General features: G+C 37.2%; 1 protein-coding gene and 1 non-coding gene across 4 annotated transcripts in view; one reads left to right on the top strand and one right to left on the bottom strand.

The window, feature by feature from the left end:
* The window catches only part of Znrf2 (zinc and ring finger 2), an 83,983-nt gene extending 64,728 nt beyond the window's left edge, over window positions 1-19,255 (bottom strand). For all 3 annotated transcript variants that reach the window (XR_009225095.1, XM_058573155.1, XM_046426014.2), the window contains exon 1: window positions 18,673-19,255. Coding sequence is in view for 2 of the 3 variants with exons in the window: in XM_058573155.1 (XP_058429138.1) it covers window positions 18,673-19,126 (454 nt within the window). In the remaining variant the exon portion in view is untranslated. The remainder of the gene's footprint in view (window positions 1-18,672) is intronic.
* On the top strand, window positions 10,469-10,571 carry LOC124080234 (U6 spliceosomal RNA). The gene has a single exon (XR_006847642.1). It is a non-coding gene; the product is annotated as a U6 spliceosomal RNA (small nuclear RNA).
* Window positions 19,256-21,147: the final 1,892 nt, after the last annotated feature.

The raw sequence follows: 21,147 nt of genomic DNA, 5'->3' as shown, positions 1-21,147 counted from the left end.
TAAATAAACCAACCACTATCTCACTTTGCTGCAGTGACTCCTATCAAATATTTAATGTCAGGGCTGGGTTGTGGCTCAGTGGTAGAGTACTTGCCTCACACATGTGAGGCCATGGGTTCAAACCTCAGCACCACAGAAAATAAATGAATAAAATGAAGCTTTAAAAAAAAATTAATGTCATCCCAAAACTTTGCTTATCAGATAATTTAAAGAATGGACAAAACAAATTGTTTGTGTTACATTGTAACTAAGTTCTCTCTTATTAGTGATATCTACATACTCAAGCCTACAATATTTATCATTAAACACTTTGGACAGTCTTAGTTTTAGTGTCCACAAATTAGAGTACAGTGTTATTATCATACATAAACTGGTAGAGGGGTGGGGTGAAGTGGACAGAGCACAAGAAATGGGAATAGCAAGAAACTTTCCCATGACTGCCCCCCCCAAAATGTACTTATTTTACACTTAGTCAAACCTTGAACTCTTGACATAAAAGAGTACATGCTATATGGTTCCATTTATATGAAGTTCAACAATAGGCAAAACTAGTCTATGGTAACAGAAATAGGTAATATTAATAGCCTCTTGGAAGTATAGGGTTATGACTAGGAAAAAGAATGAGTGAATTTTTGGGGGATCATGAAAGTATTCTCTTGTTTTGATAATGTGTTAGTTGGTTGTAAGGTTTATGTATTTGTTAAACCTCTTTAAATTCTATACTTCGGATCTATGCATTTCACCGAATATGAATTAATCCTCAATTTTAAAAAAGGAATAAAGTAGCTGCTTCCTTCCTATAAACAGATCAGTGCCCAAGGATAAAATCAGAAAAAACTGGATTGGGGGGGGGGGGGGGGGTCCTGAAATAGTTAAAAACAAAAAAGATTACAAGATGAAAGTGACAATTATGAAGCTCCATGAAAATATAGCTCATGTCTGTTATATTCACTACTATCACGATTTAGCACGACTTAATAATTTGTTATATAAATACAAAAGAACTATTAAAAAAATCAGAGTACTATCCCTCCTCAAATAAGTACTTAGACATGAAAAGAATTCCAAGATTAATGGCTCTTCATCAACTTAGGTTAATAGATCCTCTTTGAGAATCTGATGAAAACCAAGGATTATTCCTCTAGAAAAATTAACATAAAACACAAAATTTTGTTGTATACATCAAGCTTCATTATAGGCCTCCCAATGATGTCTCTATATCCTACTTCTCAGAACTATGTTAGGTTACTTGACAAAGGGGAATACAGGCTGCAGATGGAACTAGTTGCCTTAATCAGATGATCTGAAAATAGGTTACCCTGGATTATCTGGGTAAACCCAATGTAATCACAGGGGTCCTGAAAACGTGGAAGAGTCTTGCAGAAGAGTCAAAACAGAGAGATGGCAGTATAAATAAACAGCCCAGTGCTGCTGGCTATGAGGACAGAGGATGGGGCCATGCAGGTGGCTTCTAAAAGCTAAAAAAGGTTAAGGAAACAGACTCTCCCCCAAAATCTCCACAAGCAGCTTACCAATATCTTGATTTAACCCAGCAAGACTCACTGAGCCTTCTAATTTCTAGAACTATAAGATAATAAAAGTTGTGCAGTTTGAAGCCCCTACATTTGTGGTAATTTGTTAAGACTTCTGGTAGAAAACTAATAATCATGGTGAAATGAAAAAAGCACTAATTCAGGCATTAAGAATTATCACCTAAAAGTCAAATGTCTTAATATCTCAAAGCCTTAATTTTCTCATTTGTAAAATTATGTTTTGTCTCTTGCTAAGTATTAGCTGAAGAGTATGTCAATATGCTTTTTAAATGATAAAATATCTATAGATGTGAACTAGTCATATTATTACACAAGATCATATTGATCAAGATAACATCCATACTGGCATATTAAAATACATTCAACACCATATACAGCTCAAAGAGTTCTAGAAACAAAGCTCCAACTGTATTGAAACTATTCCTACTGTGTATTTTTGAAAGCTTTCTATCAAGAAAAAAATTCAGCCTTTTAATTTCTAGAAAATCTTTACAAATTGTTGGTTACATTTTAGATGGTTAAGAACTAAGTCTATTATGTATTTCTATATTCCATATAAAACACACCAAATAGCAATCTGTAAAAACTTTTTAAAAAGCATACAGATACTATGTATAAGAAATTGTTATGAGGGGAAATCAATATTGATACAAGTATGTCACTTGCAGTGCTATTAATTCTAAATTATAAAACAGGATTATCTAAATAAATACCATCCACAAAATGTTTTTTAGATTATCTATTACCTTTGACTTCTCACATTTTACTATCATAATAAATACCTTCTTCCTACTCTTCACTACTCTTAGAGTACAAATATTTCAAATAATAAAAGAGAGACAGTCTCTATGAAATTCAAACCAAGGCTGAGGTAGGTGAACTGTGAGTTCAAGATCAGCCTCCGCAACTTAGCAAAGCTCTAAGCGACTCAGCAAGACCCTGACTCTAAATAAAATACGAAAAAGGGCGAGAGATGTTGCTCAGTAGTTAAGCAACCCCTAGATTCAATTCCTGGTACCAAAGGGAAAAAAAAAATCAATCCAATATATTTGGTAATAAAGTTTTTTCTTCTTCATTTGTAGGATGTAGAAGACTTATATATACCATTTTGATTTAAATTTGTAACCCTGTACCATTAAAATTGACACAAATCTTATGTGTAAAAAATTAGTTTTATAAGTCAATGACACAAAGGAAATATTTAAAATGCATAAACACCCAAAACTATTGTGGATACAGATTACATAATGAATTACAAATCAATACAAAATGACAATAGAATGTATTTTGACGTAGTGCATATATATGGAGCTTAATTTCCAATCTTTGTGGTTGTATGTGATGTGGAGTTACACTGTTCATATATTCATGTACGAACATAAGAAAGCTATGACTGATTCATTCTATTGTCTTTCAATATTGTGAAAAATGGGAAAAGCCATGAAAAAGTAATTAAACACATGGAAAAAAATGCCCATTTTGACAGCAATCAGGAGATATAAATATTAAAAGTATCAAGCCAAACAGTAAAGTAAGTAGAATTGTATCTAATAAAAAAGGATACCACCTAATAATAGCAAAGTTATAGAAAATTATACTACTGGTATAGAATAAAGTATGCCTATCAATGTTAATAGCAGCTCAATTCACCTACCTAGGTACTCTTCAACAGATGAATAAAGAAAATATGGTACATATACACAATGGCATATTACTCAGCCATAAAAAAAAGAATGAAATTACAGGATTTGCTGATAAACAGATGTAACTGAAGACTATAATACTAAGTGAAATAAGCCAATTCCAAAAAACCAAAGATCATAGGTTCTCATGTTAACTCACAATAAACCCAGGGGGTGGGAAGGAGTGGGTGTTCACTGGATTAGAAAAAGGGGAGTGAAGGACAGAGAAGGGGGATGGAAATACGAAAGACAATAGAATGAATCAGTCATAGCTTTCTTATGTTCGTACATGAATATATGAACAGTGTAACTCCACATCACGTACAACCACAAAAATTGGAAATTATGCTCCATGTATATGCAATACGTCAAAATACATTCTATTGTCATGTATAACTAAAAAGTACAAAGCAAAAATATATACCTTTGGGGAGGAGGGTTCAATATCTATTAAAAATTAAAGTATTGGGGCTGGGGATGTGGCTCAAGCAGTAGCACACTCGCCTGGCATGCACGGGGCACTGGGTTTGATCTTCAGCACCACATAAAAATTAAAAAAATAAAATAAAGATGCTGTGTCCACTGAAAACTAAAAAATATTAAAAAAATTTCTCTCTAAAAAAAAAATTAAAGTATGCATTCTACTGGACTCAAAATCTCTAATTCTAGTTATCTGCTGTATAATAATTTTTCTGGTCTTTCTTCCAGGTTTCTGGCACAAAGCTTTAGAACACATGAACTTTCCCAAGCACCTGGCATTATTCATTGAATCCTTTGTATGACATCTGACTTACTGCTAAAGACATGATTCAGAATGAAAGCTAGTCACAAAAAAAAAAAAAAGCTATGTAATAGGAGAGTTGGGCTTTGAGCCTGCCCAATCTACACAAAGATTTTCAGTTGACTGGCAAATTTTTCTTTCTTTCTTTTCTATGTATGTGTGTCTGTCTATATCCAAGGGGATTTGTATTTATTTATTAGTTCTTTGTAGTTATACATGACAGTAGAATTCATTTTAATATAATTACACAAGCATGGAATATATCTTATTCTAATTAGGGCCCCCATCCTTGTGGATGTATAGAATGCTGGAATTCACCATGATATATTCATATATGTACACAAGAAACTTATGTCAGATTCATTCCACTTTCTTTTTCCTATCTCCTCTCCCCTTCATTCCCATTTGTTTAATCTACTGAACTTCTTTTCTTCCCCCTCCCCAAATTTTCAATTATCATGCCTATTTAATGAAATCCAAATGAAAAATAAAAAAGTCTGGACATCTAGGCTTGGAAGAGCACAGATATGCCCAGGAGAAAACCATAGCCTGACTCTATAAGGAAAATAAACTGTGTTTAGAATTCCCCCTAAAACTTGCATTATAGTCCATTCATTTGATTGATCCTCATCTATATCCTTTATAATAAAAACGTTAACTATGAGTACAGTATGTTCCTGAGCTCTGTAAGCCACTGTAGTAAATTATTAAACCAGAGGAATAATAATAATTAATAATTTAAACCAGAGGAATAACATGAACCCCTAAAACTAGTAGCCAGGTGTGTAGCCATGCAGGTGGCTTGGAGACTGCCCCAAAGTGTTTTTGGCATGTGAAATAAAAACAGACTTCTTGGGATGGTACCCTTAAACTTTAGTCTGACACTAATTCAGAATAGTATCCATCCTATTGAAGTCTGTACATGGGTATAAAGACATATAACAATGAATATGAATATTTGAATATAAATGTTTCTAACAAACTGGAAAAACAGGAACATCCTAAATAATACAATAGTTAAATAAACTATGGTACATGTATACTATTGGATTTTAAGTACACAATAATTAAAAAGAAGAGTTGCATTTATATGTTCCCCCATAGGAAAAATCCCCTAAACACATTAAACAGAAAAAGGTTTTAGAAGACTATCATATGACTGCATTCTAACCAATTAACAACTTCCATCTCCATCACAAAATTACAAATAAAAAAATTAAACTTTTTTCCTATGTACTATAAGTATGTAAGAGTGTTAAAAAGTCAGGAAGTATGTATACAAAAATGATAATAGTTACATTAAGGAGAAAATAGGATCACTAAAGGGGAGAACTAAAAAGTGCCTTCCATTTATCTGAACTAACTGAAATTTGTAGTGATTTTTAATCTCTTCTACATTAAAAAGAAAAAAGAGGATTTCCAACTAAAAATGATTGGCTGAATGTATTCAGCAGCCTCTGTTCAGTCCAAACATCTTATTAAAATAATAAAAATGTAAATTTTAAGGGGAATAAGGTTATTTTAAAGGATAGACTGTAAAAAAAATAAAAATAAAAGCAATTATCATTAGACTTTGGAAAGAAAATGTATGAGTGATCACTATCATTGCTGAACCAGGAAGACAGAAAAGCAACTGGATTTACACCAGGGACAAGAACTGGCCAGCACAAAACATCCCCAGAAGCAGGAGTGAAGGCGGGCCTGAAAAGAAATTTTCACCTGCTGGTCTGTGTGAGAAGCTTTAGCTCTTCCAGCTGTCCTCCCTGGCTTCTAGAAGGTAGGCAACCCTGGCATTAGACTGGAGGTTTGCAATTTGGAGGGGGAAAGTTTCCACACTTGGTGACAATGTCAGCAGCTGAAGGCAGAGGTACTATGTTGATATATGAGACCATAGGATGGAGATTAAACAAAAGTATCATGTTGAATGCTGAGACTCCAAATACTTTCACTCTACTCTTAGAACCCCGCCCCCCCCCCAAAAAAAAATTATGTCTTGACCTAGACACAGTAGCACATGTCTGAATTCCAAGCAACTCAAGAGGCTACAGCAGAAGGATCACAAGTTTAAGGTCAGCCTAGAAAACTTAAGAGACCCTGTCCCTAAATAAAAACTATATATATATATATATATATATATATATATATATATATATTTTTTTTTAATATATATACCTCAGCAGTAAAGTATCCTGAGTACAACCCCAGTAGAGCAATCAAAAACAAAACCCCAAAAAAACTAACTATGAAAATAAATTAGGGCTGAGATTGTGGCTCAGTGTTGGAGCACTCGCCTAATACATGTAAGGCACTGGGTTTGATCTCCAGCACCACATAAAAAAATAAATAAAGTTATTTTGAGTCCATCTACAACTGCAAATATTTAAAAATAAATTAATTAAATTTCCTCAATACTAAAAACATGCTAATAAAAAAGTACACCATCAGGCAACACATAGAAGGCAATATTCATAATTCATATTTCTGGAAAAAGATTTCTGTGTCCATAATATATAAAGGATTTAACAACTCAATAATGAAAACCAGAAAAAAGGTTAGAATTGTAGTTCAGTGGTAGAGCACCTGCCTAGCATGTACTAGGCCCTAGGTCCCCAGATGGGGAGGTGGGGAGTCTTTCATGTAAGAAAAATCATAACTGGAAAATATGACCAAGCCTAAGAGAAAAGGCAATTAATTTAATATTCTTAAGAAAAGAGACCAGACAGATGATTCTACATACAGAGAGCTTCCAATCAATTTTTAAGTACCCCACTTTAATGTACCAGTAATCAGCCAAATATCACAAAACACTTAAACAAAAAAACTTAAGCCAAGAGAAAAATAACTGGGAAGAAAGTAAGCAATTAGGAAGGGAAAAAAGCATACACACATAAGTAAACATACATATATGAACATATATAAACAAACATGCAAAAATACACATAATAGTCTCAGAAAAAGATGTTGTTATCACACAAAAAAATGTAATGTATGGACCCCCAAAGCTCAGGAAACAATGCCAAGAGTAAATAAATGGGGCAGCATCAAATTAAAAAACTTCTGCCCAGCAAAGGAAACTAAGAAATGCGAAGAAAGAACCTACAGAATGGGAGAAAAATCTTTGCTACTCTCTGACAGTAGATTAATATCTAGAATATATAAAAAAACCTGAAAGACTTTGAACCAAAAAACCCCAATTAATAAATGGACAAATGAATTAAACAGTCACTTCCCCCAAAGAAGAAATACAAATGGCCAACACATGTATAAAAAAAAAAGTTCAACATCATTAACAATTACAGAAATGCAAATCAAAACTAAAATGAAATTTCACTTCATACCTGTCAGAATGCCAGTCATCAAGGATACAAATCATAAATCTTGGAGAGAATGTAGAGAAAAAGGAAAACTGTTAACACTCTTGGTGGGACTATAAATTAGTACAACCACTATGGAAATCAGTATGGAGTGCCTCAAAAGATTAGCCATGGCAACACTACATGACAGAAAGAATTAGTTATCACACCATAGTGATACATGCATACCCATGTTTATATAGCAGCACAATTCACAATAGCCAAACTAAGGAACCAGCCTAGGTATCTATCAACAAATAAATGATCAACAACAACAACAACAAAATGTGTATGTACACAATGGAGTTTTATGCATAAAGAAAAATGAAACTGTTATTTACAGGAAAGCAGATGCATAGTGAGAACATTATGTTAAAAGTGAAATAAACCAAATTCAGAGGGTCAATGGTCATAAGTTTTCTGTAATATGCAAAAGCTAGAGAGAAAAAAGGAAAAAGAAAAGTGGGGAGTGGGTTCCAGGACCTCATGAAAAATCAAAGGGAGATCAATAGAAGAAAGATACCAATGAGTAGGAGATACTGAATGAGGGGGGAAGTGCTGGGGAGTGACGCTGGCCAAATTACATCGTTATATTGTGTGTATGTCCAAATATGTTAACAACAAACCATTATGTACAACTATAATGTGCCAATAAAAAAGTGGGAAAAAAATAAATGTATGAAAAAAATCTCACAAAAAGAAAGTTCATAAAAATAAAAAACACTGAAATCAAAAGGTAAAAATTATAGAAACAAAAACCAACTTAAGTATTATAACAATGGAAGAAAAAACCTTCCAAAAAAGAACAACAAAAAACCAGAGACTTAAAAAAAAAAAAAAAAATCAAGAAAAGATTAAGCAGAGAATCATTCTAGGTATTCAAAATCTAAATGAGAAGAAAATATGGTGGAACACACAGAAATAATTTTTTGAAACCGCCCAAAAATGAAGGACAAAATTTAACAGACTTACAAATATGCTTTAATAACACATTCCTTCCAAGATCCATAATAACAAAAATTTATAACCCTGGGAAAAGAACCTAAAAGTTTGGGATTTGGGGGGGAGGAAGGGGTCACACAAAGAATCAACAACCAGAATGACAACCATATACTCAACAACACATCTAAAATCTGAGAGAAAATAATTTCCAACCTAGAACTCAATGTCAAGCCAAAGCAGTAATCAAGAATGAAGGCAGGCTAGGCACATGCCTATAATCCCAGGTAAGTAGGAGGCTGAGGCAGGAGGGTCACAAATTTAAGGCCAGCCTGGGCAATTCTCTAAGACCCTGTCTCAAAATAAAAAGGGTCAAGGGCGTAAGCTGAGTGATAGAACACTTGCTTAGTATGTGTGAGGCCTTAGGTTCAATCCCCCCACCCTAAGGGAGGGAGGGGATAAATATGTTTTGACTCTGAAGTCTCAAAAACTTTTACCTTACATACATTGCTTCTCAGTAGGACATAGGAGATTGTGTTCTGCCCCAAAACAATGGAGAATATCAAGAAAGAAAAGACACGACATCAAAGTATTAGAATATTGATCATAAAAGGGAAATGGATTCTCCTGGACCAATTCAGAATGGGGAGGTCAGAAGGCCCCAGAAGAGACTTTATCAAGATGAAATTCAGAGAGGATCTAATGTATATGAACAAACTGAGATTTACATTACCAAGGGAGGGCTGTAAAACTAAATAATCTTTCAAGAAACTAAGCAAAAATTTTAAAACACAAAGATTGTACAGGAAAAGAAAAGCAGCCAATGTGAACTCCGAATTACTAAAAGAAAGTTCGATATGTTCTACAGAATAATAATGTATACAGAATAAATAACATTTAAATACTATAACTGTTAAGTAGACTAACATCTCCAAATAATTTAAGGAAATTTATCTACCCTCCCTACTTTTTATGAGACTCAAAGGAGATAGTTCTTGTGAAATCACTTTCCTCATCTATGAATTACTACATAAAAGCAATGGTATTAGTTCAATATTTATGAAGACATTAGTTGTGGTTTGATTTTACAGAAACAAACAACAATCCTTAAAAATTCTGTATATGGTCAGATGGAGCAAGAGTGGACAAGGGGAGTTATAAAGGAATTAAGCCTTGAAGGTGCTCTCCTTGTTGTTAGCAGGGATTGAACCCAGGGGCACTCAACCACTGTGCTGCAACCCCACTCCCCCCCTTTTTTTTTTTTTTTGCAGTTGTAGATGGACAGAATGCCTTTATTTTATTTTTACATGGTGCTGAGGATTGAACCTAGTGCCTCATGCATGCTAGTTAAGCACTCTGCCACTGAGCTACAGCCCCAACCCCTCACCCCTTATTTTTTGAGTTAAGAGTCTTGCTGAGTTACTTAGGACCTTGCTAAATTGCTGATGGCGGCTTTGAACTTGGGATCCTCCCGCCTCAGCCTAGAGTCACTGGGATTACAGGCATGTGTCATCACTCCTGGCTACTGGAAGTGTTTTGAAGAAATACTGTGTTACAGATCTGAGGAAAAACAAATCAAGACCAAGGACCTCTCAGACTAGAAGATGCAAAGGCAGCAGCAGAGCAATGAATAATTGCTTTATTAAAGATGCGACATATCATACAACAATTATCAAGAGTCTGAATCTGGGATGGGTAGTGTGCTTGCCCAGCATGTGGGAGACCCTGGCTTCAACTTAAAAAATAAAAAATAAATTTTAAAAGCTAAGCCTTCAGATTCTGTCCTGAAGCAGCAGTACATACCTAACAAAAAGTCTGACCTGCCTTATCTTCTTACCAATCATCTTAGCCATCTCCAACCACCCACAAAACAAATTTGAAATAATCTAAGAATACTTTGTAGCAAATCCAACTGGTTATTTAAAAAAAAAAAAAAAGGCTCTAAACAGCATAATTTTATTCCTAAGGCAATTTTATGATTGTTCCCACTTGTATAACCCACATTATACTTATTTTCTCTGGTTCAAAAATTCCATTTACATATATTAACACAAATAAAGACATAGTCACACTGCTTCTTTCAGAAGCAATGTTTTTCAAGTGATTTAAATATGACAATAATTTTGGCGATCAACAACCTTGTTTAAGAACATATAAAGCGCTTGCTTAGGCAGCACACATTAAAATTGGAATGATACAGGGAAGATTAGCACAGCCCCTGTATAAGAACAACACACAAATTCACAATCCAACCACATTTTCTTAAAAAATTAACATAAATACACAATATTATTAAATATATTTTTGGAAATATTCAATATGTACAAAGTTTTTACCACATATATGGCACAGTAAACGTGCTGTAAAGCTTAATTCAAATATTCACAGGAGAATCTTGTTAGAAAACACATTTTTAAAAATAACTAAAAGTTTAGATTCTTTTTGCAAAATCTGAGAAACTGGGAAGGAAATAGGGCATGAGAGTAAAGTACATGGTCCTCCTGACCATGAGCTAATCAGAGTCCTTCTGATAGAGAGAGAAATAATCCCCTCTTTTTTAAGCCTCCAAAATCACAAAGGGTTAGAAGTAAAGATGAGCCTGCAGGTCATCAGCTTAAAAGGCCTATATTCAACAGAATAGGATAAAGTAGGGAAAAGCAAAATGAGATTAGAGAATCTACACAAATTATGTGCATGGGTGTATACACATACATACATACACACACACACACACACACACTGCATTTTGGTTCCAGTGGTCTTGGTTCTTTGCACCTGTTCCTTCAATTCTGTGCACAACCCTAGGATCCTTTCCAATAATTAGAGGACAATATATTATTTTTCACTTGTTTTAAGCTATTTCCATCATTTACAACTCATAGATTCTATGATCACAAAACAACACTTTCAGTTAACACTAGAAATAACAACAGGGTATTAAAAATGTTAAAGCTATACTTTAAAATAACTCTCAAATGAAAATATCAAAACATGTAGTTAAAATTTATTCCTCACAGTTGTTTTTAAAAGAAAATGTGTATATACATATGAAAACACATAGCATTCAAAGCTATGAAAAGTGACTTATTACACTGAGAGGTAATCATAGCTTTAAATGTTTTAATCATTTAAAAAAATAAGTGAAAAATAAATTAAGAAGCTGAGAGAATGAACAAAATTAATTTTACAAAATAGGAAAAAAAAAAGAGATAAGAAGTTGAACTAACGAAACAGAAATCAACAATAAAAGTGGCACAATGGCACAGGCCTGTAATCCCAGATACTCAGGAAGCTGAGACAGAAGGAAGTTCAAAGCCAGCCTCTGCAACTTAGTGAGGTCCTAAGCAACTCAGTGAGACCGTGTCTCTAAATAAAATACAAAATACAGCTGGGGATGTGGCTCAATGATCTAGTGGCCCTGAGTTCAGTCCCCAGTACCAAAAAAAAAAAAAAAAAAAAAAATCATGCTATAAAAAATGTTATGTTAAAAACTGATGGGGTAAAAAAAACATGTTATCAAAAAATTGTCCATGGATCCAAGAAATCACAAGGGAAATCAGAAGACATTTTCCACTAAATGTTAGTAAAAACACTTCAAAATCTGTAGAAGTAAATTTAAAATCTTATATTAGAAAAATCAAAAAGGTTCAAAATCAAAATATTGTATAGAATGTCCCAAGTTTTTGTATTCCAGATGTGTATACATGAAGAAAGTAGACATCAATGTTTTATTCTGGTTATTTTTGGTGATATGACTACAAGTAATTGCAACATCTTCTACACGCTTTTCTGTATTTTATTGTTTTCTACTGAATATGTACTGTATTATAATCTTTATGATTTAAAAAGTTAAGTGACTTTTTTTCCTTATAATTCAATTCTAATCATGGCCTCTTCCTCTGTCTCTTAAAATCCTTACTCCTAGGTCTATCTCAGCAATTTGACAACTTGGTAAAAGACTGTTTCAAAATAAAAAATAAAAAGGGCTGAGGATGTAGTTCAGTGGTAGAGCACTGCTGGTTTCAATCCATAGTATCAGGGGGAAAATATACATATTTACAAATTCTACCATTATGTATAATTATAATGCACAAAAAAAAAATCATAAAATCCTTGCACCTCAGATCCTATCCACTATACTCCTGGTTGCTTGTCTCCAATTAATTCACTTTACATTCTCACTTCCAGACTCAGACACATGACATAATTCCATACATTTTCTCTAGAAATAACCTGAACTACTATATTTTTTTGGTCTCATTCAACTTCCCAACCTCACTGCATTAATGAAGGCTACTTTACCATCCATGCTAATTGTTTTTATGAACATTCACGACTTAATGGGGAAAAAAAGTAGACATAAAGTTGAACAAATCCTGAGATACCATACTAAGGTTTTTAAATATTAGCCTATGCCCTTAAAAACAAGATTTATATTCATCCCTTAGTAATCACCCACTTATTAGATCCACTTATAATCCTCAAATTGATGATTTCTCAATTTTTTTGTAAAGTCCCAAGTTAAAGAATCATTTTCAACTTCTAAAAGGATGCTTCTATCCAGATGGAAATCTGACAGCCACCCAAATTTAACACACCTAGAAGAACTCATTACTTCTGAAAACTGTTCTTCCCATCTTTAATATTGCTTAAAGGTGTCACTCTGCACCTAGATTCTCAATTCCATCATTTCTACCTTATAAATCTAGATCAAATCCAATTTTTCTCCTCCCTTGACAATAATTTCAACTTAGGCATCTTCCACAAATTTTCTTTCTTTCCTTTATTTTGGCGGTATTAGGGATTTAACCCAATGGCTCGACCATTGAGTTATATCCCCAGGCCTTTTTATTTATTTTCAGACAAGGTCTGCCTAAGTTGCACATGCTGGCCTCAAACTTGTAATCCTCCTGTCTTAGCTTCCCAAGTAGCTAGAATTACAGGTATGCACTAAGGTGCCTAGCCCACCAATTACATTCCAAATTTTCTAGCTTAATTTCCTGCTACCACATTCTCTGCCTAAAAAACAATCTGGATCAGGGTGGTGTACAGTTCAAAAGCTAACACTCCACCACTACAGAAGATTATTATCCATGTACATGTATTATCCTACAATGGTACCCCCTGGCCTAATTATACTACCTTGCTTTCAAACTTGATTAAATAAAATAAATGGAGCACTGTAGAATTTCAATGATCAGCCCAAATTTCTATTCTCTAGATTCATGTGTTCACCATTCCTCCACACACCCAATAGTCCAGATGTGGTCAACTTTTCAGTATACCCTATCAAAGTCCCAGTCTTTTGTGGATTTTTTTTTTAGTCCATAGTCCCTCTCCTCCATAAAATTTTTAAATCCTTCAAACAGTTGAAATGTTACCTTTCTCTGTAAAGCATTCTTTGACTACCCTGGATAGAGATCCTTCACTAAATGTTTTGTTAAAAGTCCTATTACAGAACTTATAACATTGTATAATCAAAAAGGTCCTCTAAAACCCAAGGGAACATTGAGCAAGAGCAGGAAGAAGCCTTTCATGTTTATACCCATGAAACCTAAAATTCCCAGCTCCTGAAAGAGGCTCATTCATGTTTACTAATATTGTACTTACTACATGCATTATTGCAACTTTTTTAAAAGTTTTAAAAAAATGAGCTTTTTAAAAAATTAAGGCAGTTACATGTTTACTGTACTACAAGTCTATTAATCAGTGTGGCACACACTTTAAAGAAACTACTTTGGATTCCTACTTTCTGGTGTTTAAACCTTTGCAAAACCCCCACCCCTTGTGTGTGAACCAGACTCATAGTTTGCTTTTAACCAATGAAACCTGCAATAAAGGCCTGGTGTACTGATGACATAGATATAGTACTAGTCCATCTTCCTACTCTCTCTACTTGCTGGCTTTGAAGAAGCAAGCTTCCAAGAACCCAAACCACAAGACAATTCTGCCAAACAATTGGAGGCCATCTGAAGACGGATTCTTCCCCATCTGAATCTCTAGATAATGCAATCCTAGCCAACATTTCAAACGGAGTCTTGCAGAGGACTCAGCTATGCTATGCCTAGATCCTTGACCCATAGAAAGAGAAATAAATGTGTGTTGCTTTAAGCAGCTAAATCTGTAGGAAGCTGTTAATAAACATCATAGAACACAAATACAATTGGAATATAAGACATTTCTGAACCCTTTGTTCAAATAAAGGGCTATGTTTTTTCCAATTTCTAAACATATAATGATGGAACACATAATGCAAAATTAAAAGACTAATATTTTAATTAAACTATGTGCTTAGGAATATTTATGTAAGAAGATAAATCTTAGAAACTACATAATGTAGTTCCTACACTTCTCTTTTAACCCTTTAATAAACCCAATTTTAAGTATATCCAGTGTATGGAAGAACATTAAGGTAATTTACCTTTCAAGATGAATAAGTAATATGAAAGTGGACATTGAAATAAAAACCTACTTACTGGCTACCAAGCAAAACAATTAATTGGAGAAGAGCAGGGGACTTGCTGGAGACCAGAACTACAGCAGCCAATAAGCATCTAAGTACCTAGTATTTACAGCATGCAGTTCTAAGATCAGATAGGGTCCATGCAACTATTAACATTCCTCCCTCCAGCTCACCTTCTACCTTGTGGTCGAGGTACTTCCAAAAAATTCCCAAAGCAGAAACTTCTATGACAGAGATCACACTTTATCATGAAACATATTTAAAAATACTTGAGATTATAAGTGAGAAACATTAACCACAAAAGTTCCTTTTCAAGACTGGCACGGGTAGCAGTTAGAAGTGTCATTTTTCTTAGGAAGAGGCAATTCATTCCTCTTCTGCCACTCCCTATAAATGGCTTCTATTGACTAAAATAAATTTCAGAAATAGAAACCATATTAACTATGTCATCTATCCCAAATCCAAATATTTTGGCACTTGATATTGCTAAGAAGTGATGACTGAGAACAATTCAGTAATTTGAGATAATCTACACCATAAAACCTCATATCCATGTTAAAAATCAGGTGAAGTAAACCTTCTCAAAAATACAGATCTTAAGATATGTAGTTTTAAGAGTATGGCTTTTAAGAGAAAAACCATACTACTTTGACATGAGGAAACAGGCTTCATAAATAACAGGAGGCACCTGAATTCCAAACAGAATATTGCAAACCACAAACTCAAGACAATTAGACAGTCAAAAGCAACACTGTACTCCTGATTGATTGTCTTCAATTAATTCACTTTACATTCTCACTTCCAGTCTCAGATACATGACACAATTCCATACAATTTCTCTGGAAATAACCTCCACTGACTGCTATATTTTTATAGTCTCATTCAACTTCCCAACCTCACTACATTAATGAAGGCTACTTTACCACCCATGATAATTGTTTTTATAAACATTCATGACTTAGTGGGGAAAAAAGTAGACATAAAATAAAGTTGAACAAATCCTGAGATACCATACTAAGATTTTTAAATATTAGACTATGCCCTTAAAAGCCAGTTTTAAAACAAAAGGGATGGGCAATATTAGTAGTAATCAAGATGGCTTCTCTTCATCTTAATAGTATTAATCTCATCAGTCCGAACAAAAAGAAAAAAACTATTCCATTTTTTAAAAACTCCTATACAGATTCTAATCATAGTTTAATGTCCAAGAACTCACTTCTAGGAAATTTCTACAAACTGAAATATCTGGATCAAGCACCTCTTTTTCAGTTCTCTAGAGAGATAATTAAATAAGAGTATATAGCCAAAATATATGTCTAAAAAAGAGTAAAACATAAAACCATAACAGAAAACCTCCTTGTTCAATTTGGCAATTATGATAGAACTACTAACAAATGGATTTGCTACTAGACTCCTAAGATTAAAAAAAAAAAAAAGAAAAGAAAGAAACGTGACAGTTTTTCATTTTCTATAAATTACTTAATAGCCCATAAGAGAAAGATTATTAGCCTCATATTTTTCTTATGAGAATAATACAACTAAAATAAGTTTTAAAAAACAGTTAAGAACTTTTCATTAATTTAGAAATATTCTTTTTCTCAATTTTCAGATGGAGTTCATTACATATACCCAAAGTTAAAGGACATGCTAATATCATAATACATATAAAAATTAAGCCAATGTAAAGTGTAATCAAGTCGAATTTTTTAAATTATAAGGTTCATCATTCAGCTCCCTAAGTCTCAAAATAAGAAACATGCATCTATTGTTTTCCTCATTCCATGCACTGACATACAGAAAAAAATCTAAGACAATGTCACTAAAAAATGGGTTTTCACATAAATCTATTCCATCTGTCTCAAGAATTTAAAGTCACAGCCCTATGTTCTGATCTTTTCATTTAAGAACAGGTATCTTCTGATACTCTTCCAGCCTTTCTCAACTGAGGTTTCTCATGTGAATCAGTAAAACACAGAAAATTGATGGTTTCCTCAAAAGTCCCAAGAATGATACATAACCAGAATCATTCTGAATACACTCGGAGAGAAAACGTTATATTCATTGCACACATTGGAGACAGGAGTGTTCAATTCTCTACAGAGATCTAGTTGGGAAAGACTGCCCAAAGTTCCTCACACTATCCTGTCTTCCAAACCCAAATGCACTAGATCTATAAGCACATAAACCTAAAATTTAGACTTAAAAAAAAAATGCTTCACCTCCAACTTCCAGCAACTAGATCTTTTTCACTTGCTAATTTATTATGAATTAAAAGCATGGGTGTCAACTGTTTGCTCTGGTCTAAAGGGAAGTATTAAACAAAATAAACCCATGCAAACATACTTTTTGTCAAAGTGAAGTATAAGCCCTTTAAAATGCAGTAATCAATATATTAAGTAAATAATTAATTTGACAAAACCTTCCCTATTTCCTTTTACATACTCATATCTTTTGATAATTAACACTGCTAAATGCAAATTTTTATTTTAAAAAGAAAAAAAAATTTAAAACCAGTAACAGTCCTTATCTTCAATTCTCTGGAAACTGCTTTACAGCACCTTCAGCTGTGTTGTAATCAAGGCACAGTAAGGACACCACCAATTCTTTTTATCAAAAACAAGATTTTAAAGATGGCCCAACTGTAGGAAAACAACTGATATTTTCATTTACACAGCAAATATTATCATAAATAGGTAATTAAAAAGTTAGCCACTCCTTATTAAAGTAGAAAGCGGTATTAAAAAGGTGGGAAAACTAAACACGACATCTTTAACTTATTCTAGTGTGAATGCTGATAGAAAACCAGAACAGATATATGTTCTTACTGAATATTCTATTTTACCAACTTTCTACTCAAAGTAATTACATTTATAAACACATGAGTAAAGAAGCTATAAAAATGGAGGGGATAAGTGTTTTCCCTGTTCTGTGCTCAGCTGCATCAGGAAAATTATGCAATTATATGGGAATACTTATCTTCTATGTGTTTCTTTCTTTTCATAAAGGAGGGAGGAAAGGTGGTCTTGATTCAGCATAAAACAAAGAGGCAGAATTCATTTTCCTCAAATGAAGCGCACCCTTTCTTTGGTAAGCAGTTTCCTACTAATTTTTTTTTTTCCCCACAAGTGACTTTTCCTTAACCATAGTCAATACTGCTCTTCAAAAGAACCTAGCCAATTACTGCCCCCTTGTAGGCAAAGTTGTGATAATTTTTAAACGCTCTCCTAAAGAAACTGCTTAGGATTATTTAAATTTCTAAATTAGGCAGGGCTGACATTAACCATTATGCAAAGTAGCAATTCACTGAGGTTAAAAAAAAAAAAACACTTTCAATCAACACATGCATCCAATTAACATATATGTGCTAGGTGAGCCCATTTAGAGACTTAGGGATCCCCGATTTTATTTAAAAGTCGGTCCAATGGAAATGATAACTTCCTTCTTTTTCAAATACTCAAAAGTCCATTTGAGGCCCTCGACTTTTGGCTGCTCCCCACTCGGTCCCCAGACACAACTACATTTAGCAGCGGGTCTCCGCCTGACTTCCTGGTATTAAAAGCCAAAACCACGAGGGCTGTTTCGTCAGCTTGTTTTAAAACAATACTAGCTCCATTCTCCTCACTGGGGGTGGGTGGGGAGGGAACTTTCCCTACAGAGGAGCCGCTACCACCCAGGAAAGAGTCCTCACGAGGTTTAAAAATAGAAACCAGGCGTCTGAGCCGCCCCGGCACCGCAGGGGTTAAGTGCAACTCGGGGGGCAGGACGGGTTGGGGTCGAGCCCCGAGTGCCAAAGCTGAAGGAGAAAAGGAGAAGGGTAAAAATAACCGGCGGCCGTGACCCACGTGCAGCTGCGCAAGGCAGACGGGAGGGCCGGGCGCCGAGCGCGGGGAAGGGGCCGTACCTCCAAACATGTGCGGCGAGAGGTGAGCTGGGAGGGAGCCGATCACCAGGCGCGGCCCGCCGGGGCCCCCGCCCGCCGGCCGGTCCCTGCCGCCGCCGCCGCCGTCCTCGGGGCTGCTGTGCACCGAGTCCTGCGAGCCGTACGGACCGCTGCTGCTGTTGGGGATGCTGAAGGAGGACTGCGCGGCTCGGGCCCCCGACGCCACGCTCCCCACGGCCCCGCCGAGGGAGCGGCTGCGCGGGGCTGCCGAGGCCGCCGCTGCGCCGCCCGAAGCGCTGGGCTGATGTGCACTAGGCACCTGAGCCGGAAACCTGCCCGCGGCCGCCTCCCGAGCCCCGCCGCCGCTGCCCGCGGTCTCACTGGCCCCTCCGCTGCTGCTGGAAGGTAGATCCGAGCCTGAGTACGCACGGGTACGGCCGTTAGCGGCGGCCGGGCCGCTCTGCTTGGCGCCCATGTCCGCCCTGCCCCGGGCCGGGCCCGCGCGTAAGGCCCCGAGCGCCGGGAGGGAGGGAGCGAGCGGAGGAGCGAGAGGGCAGGGCCGAAACGCCGCGGCCGGCCCACTGGGACCCCCGCACGTCCAGGGCCACCGCCCGGCGCCCCGAGGGGCGGTCGGCACGCGGCGCGCTTTTCTCCTCGGGGCGGCGGGCGAGGCCGGCGACCTGACTGGGCGCAGGAGGTGAGGTGACAGGGAGGAGGGCCTGGTTCGGCCGCGGCGGGCGCCGCTCGCTGGATCCGGCGCAGGAGGTGGCTCAGGTGACGGTGCGGCGGCCGCTGGTTTCGGTTCTGGTGCGCCACGACGGGCCGCTGCCGCTCTCTGCCACCGCGCTCTGCGCCCCCGGCCTCGGCACCGCCTCCTCCCGGGCGGTCGCCGCTACAGCCGCCATCCTCCAGCTCCCACGGCGGCTCGCGGGTGAGTGGGAGGCGCCCGCCCAGACTCCGCCGGGGCCACCTTCCCTCCTCCCCCAGCTACCCAGCTGTTATTAACCGAGAAAGAGGAAAAACGGGTGGCGCGTGAAAGGAGGAGGGAGAAGGGGCGGCGCGCGCTTCCCGGCAACCGTCGCCTCGTTCCCCCCCAGAGAAGGAGGGGCCGCGCGGCGTCTGGGCCGCGGCGGTGGGGGCGCCCGGGAGGGGAGGAGGTTCCCGGGCCTCACACCGGAAGGCGGAGGAGCAGCGGGGCCTCGGGCTGCGGCCAAGCTCGAGTGTTTGGGTCGCGCGCGGTGGCCCCGCCCCCGCCCCTCGTACCGTCCAGTGGATTGGGCGCGCCTTCCTGGCCCCGCCTCCTGTGCCAAGGCCTGCCCGTCCCAGCTCCGCCTAGCCAAGGTACAGCGGTGTGGTAGGTGCTGCCACCCGCGGACTCCGTGATGGACGGGTCGTTGGCACCGCCCTCCAGGCCAGGGCGCGCCCCCTCCTCTACAGAGGGCCTCATCCCTATTGGAGGAAAGGATCCCCTCCGGGCGCCAATCAAAAGGCGGCCCCTCCTCCCGCACGTGGTCCGTGGTCGTTGGAGAATAGTGTCCCCTTCACCTTTAGCTGGTTGAATGGCCGTGTCCTGTGTCCGAGTCCATTCGGTTTGAGGGGTGTTACCGACTTCGTTGGTGTTACTCTGATTTTTTAAAAAAATTTAAAAGTCAGAAGCTCAACAATGCTGCTGATAAAAGAGAAGATTGAAAACAGAAGAAAGAACTGAGAAGGCTAAAGCCAGTCTGGTCTGAATTTGACTTATCCGGTGAGGGACTACAACCCGGAGGAACGCAAAATTGGAAGAAATATGGATAATCCAGCCTGACCTTCTGTGGTAGGGTGAAAATTGAGATACAAAAGAAGCTGCACCGAATTTGAGAACTGGTACCTAGGCCCAGCATGAAACAAAGATATGTATAGAGAGCAAGTAATTTTACCTTTTTGGACTTTAGCATCCTTACCTGGAATGTTTGTTTTAAATCCCCTGGTCACCTGCAGCTTTAAAATCCTACAGTTACTCTCAAATGGAATTCAATAACATTCTCAGTGCATTCCTAGTGATGACATAGTATCTTGATGCAGAGTAGTCTAAATAGCCAGAGGACAGCCCTTTCCTTACCCTCCCATTTTGAAAATGCTTGAGGTGTTCTGTATGTGAAAATAATAGCAAATGGTATTTTTGTGCAAAGTATAAAAATAAATATCCTTCTCTTTTTTTCCTTTTCATATTTGCAATAAGTCATTTATGTAGTGATTTTCATCACTTTTTCAAAGGGTATAAAAATTAAATTTTTAAACATCTACTGGGGAGGTTGAGGCAGGGGAATACCACTTATGGCCAGAAGTTAGAGCCCATCTTGGGCAGCATATGGAGACTTCATCTTTAAAAAAAAAAAATATGTGTGGGTTTTTATATTTATATATATATATATATATATATATATATATATATATATACACACACACACACACACATATAAACAAAGCTACTCAAAGCTTTTTATGTTAAGATGT

This window comes from Marmota monax, unplaced genomic scaffold, assembly GCF_021218885.2.
Source record: "Marmota monax isolate L192 unplaced genomic scaffold, Marmota_monax_Labrador192_F-V1.1 WCK01_AAM20220418_F8-fsc00133, whole genome shotgun sequence".
NCBI lineage: Eukaryota > Metazoa > Chordata > Mammalia > Rodentia > Sciuridae > Marmota > Marmota monax.
Note: the sequence above shows the minus strand (reverse complement) of the source record. Positions and strands in the feature narration are given on the sequence as shown.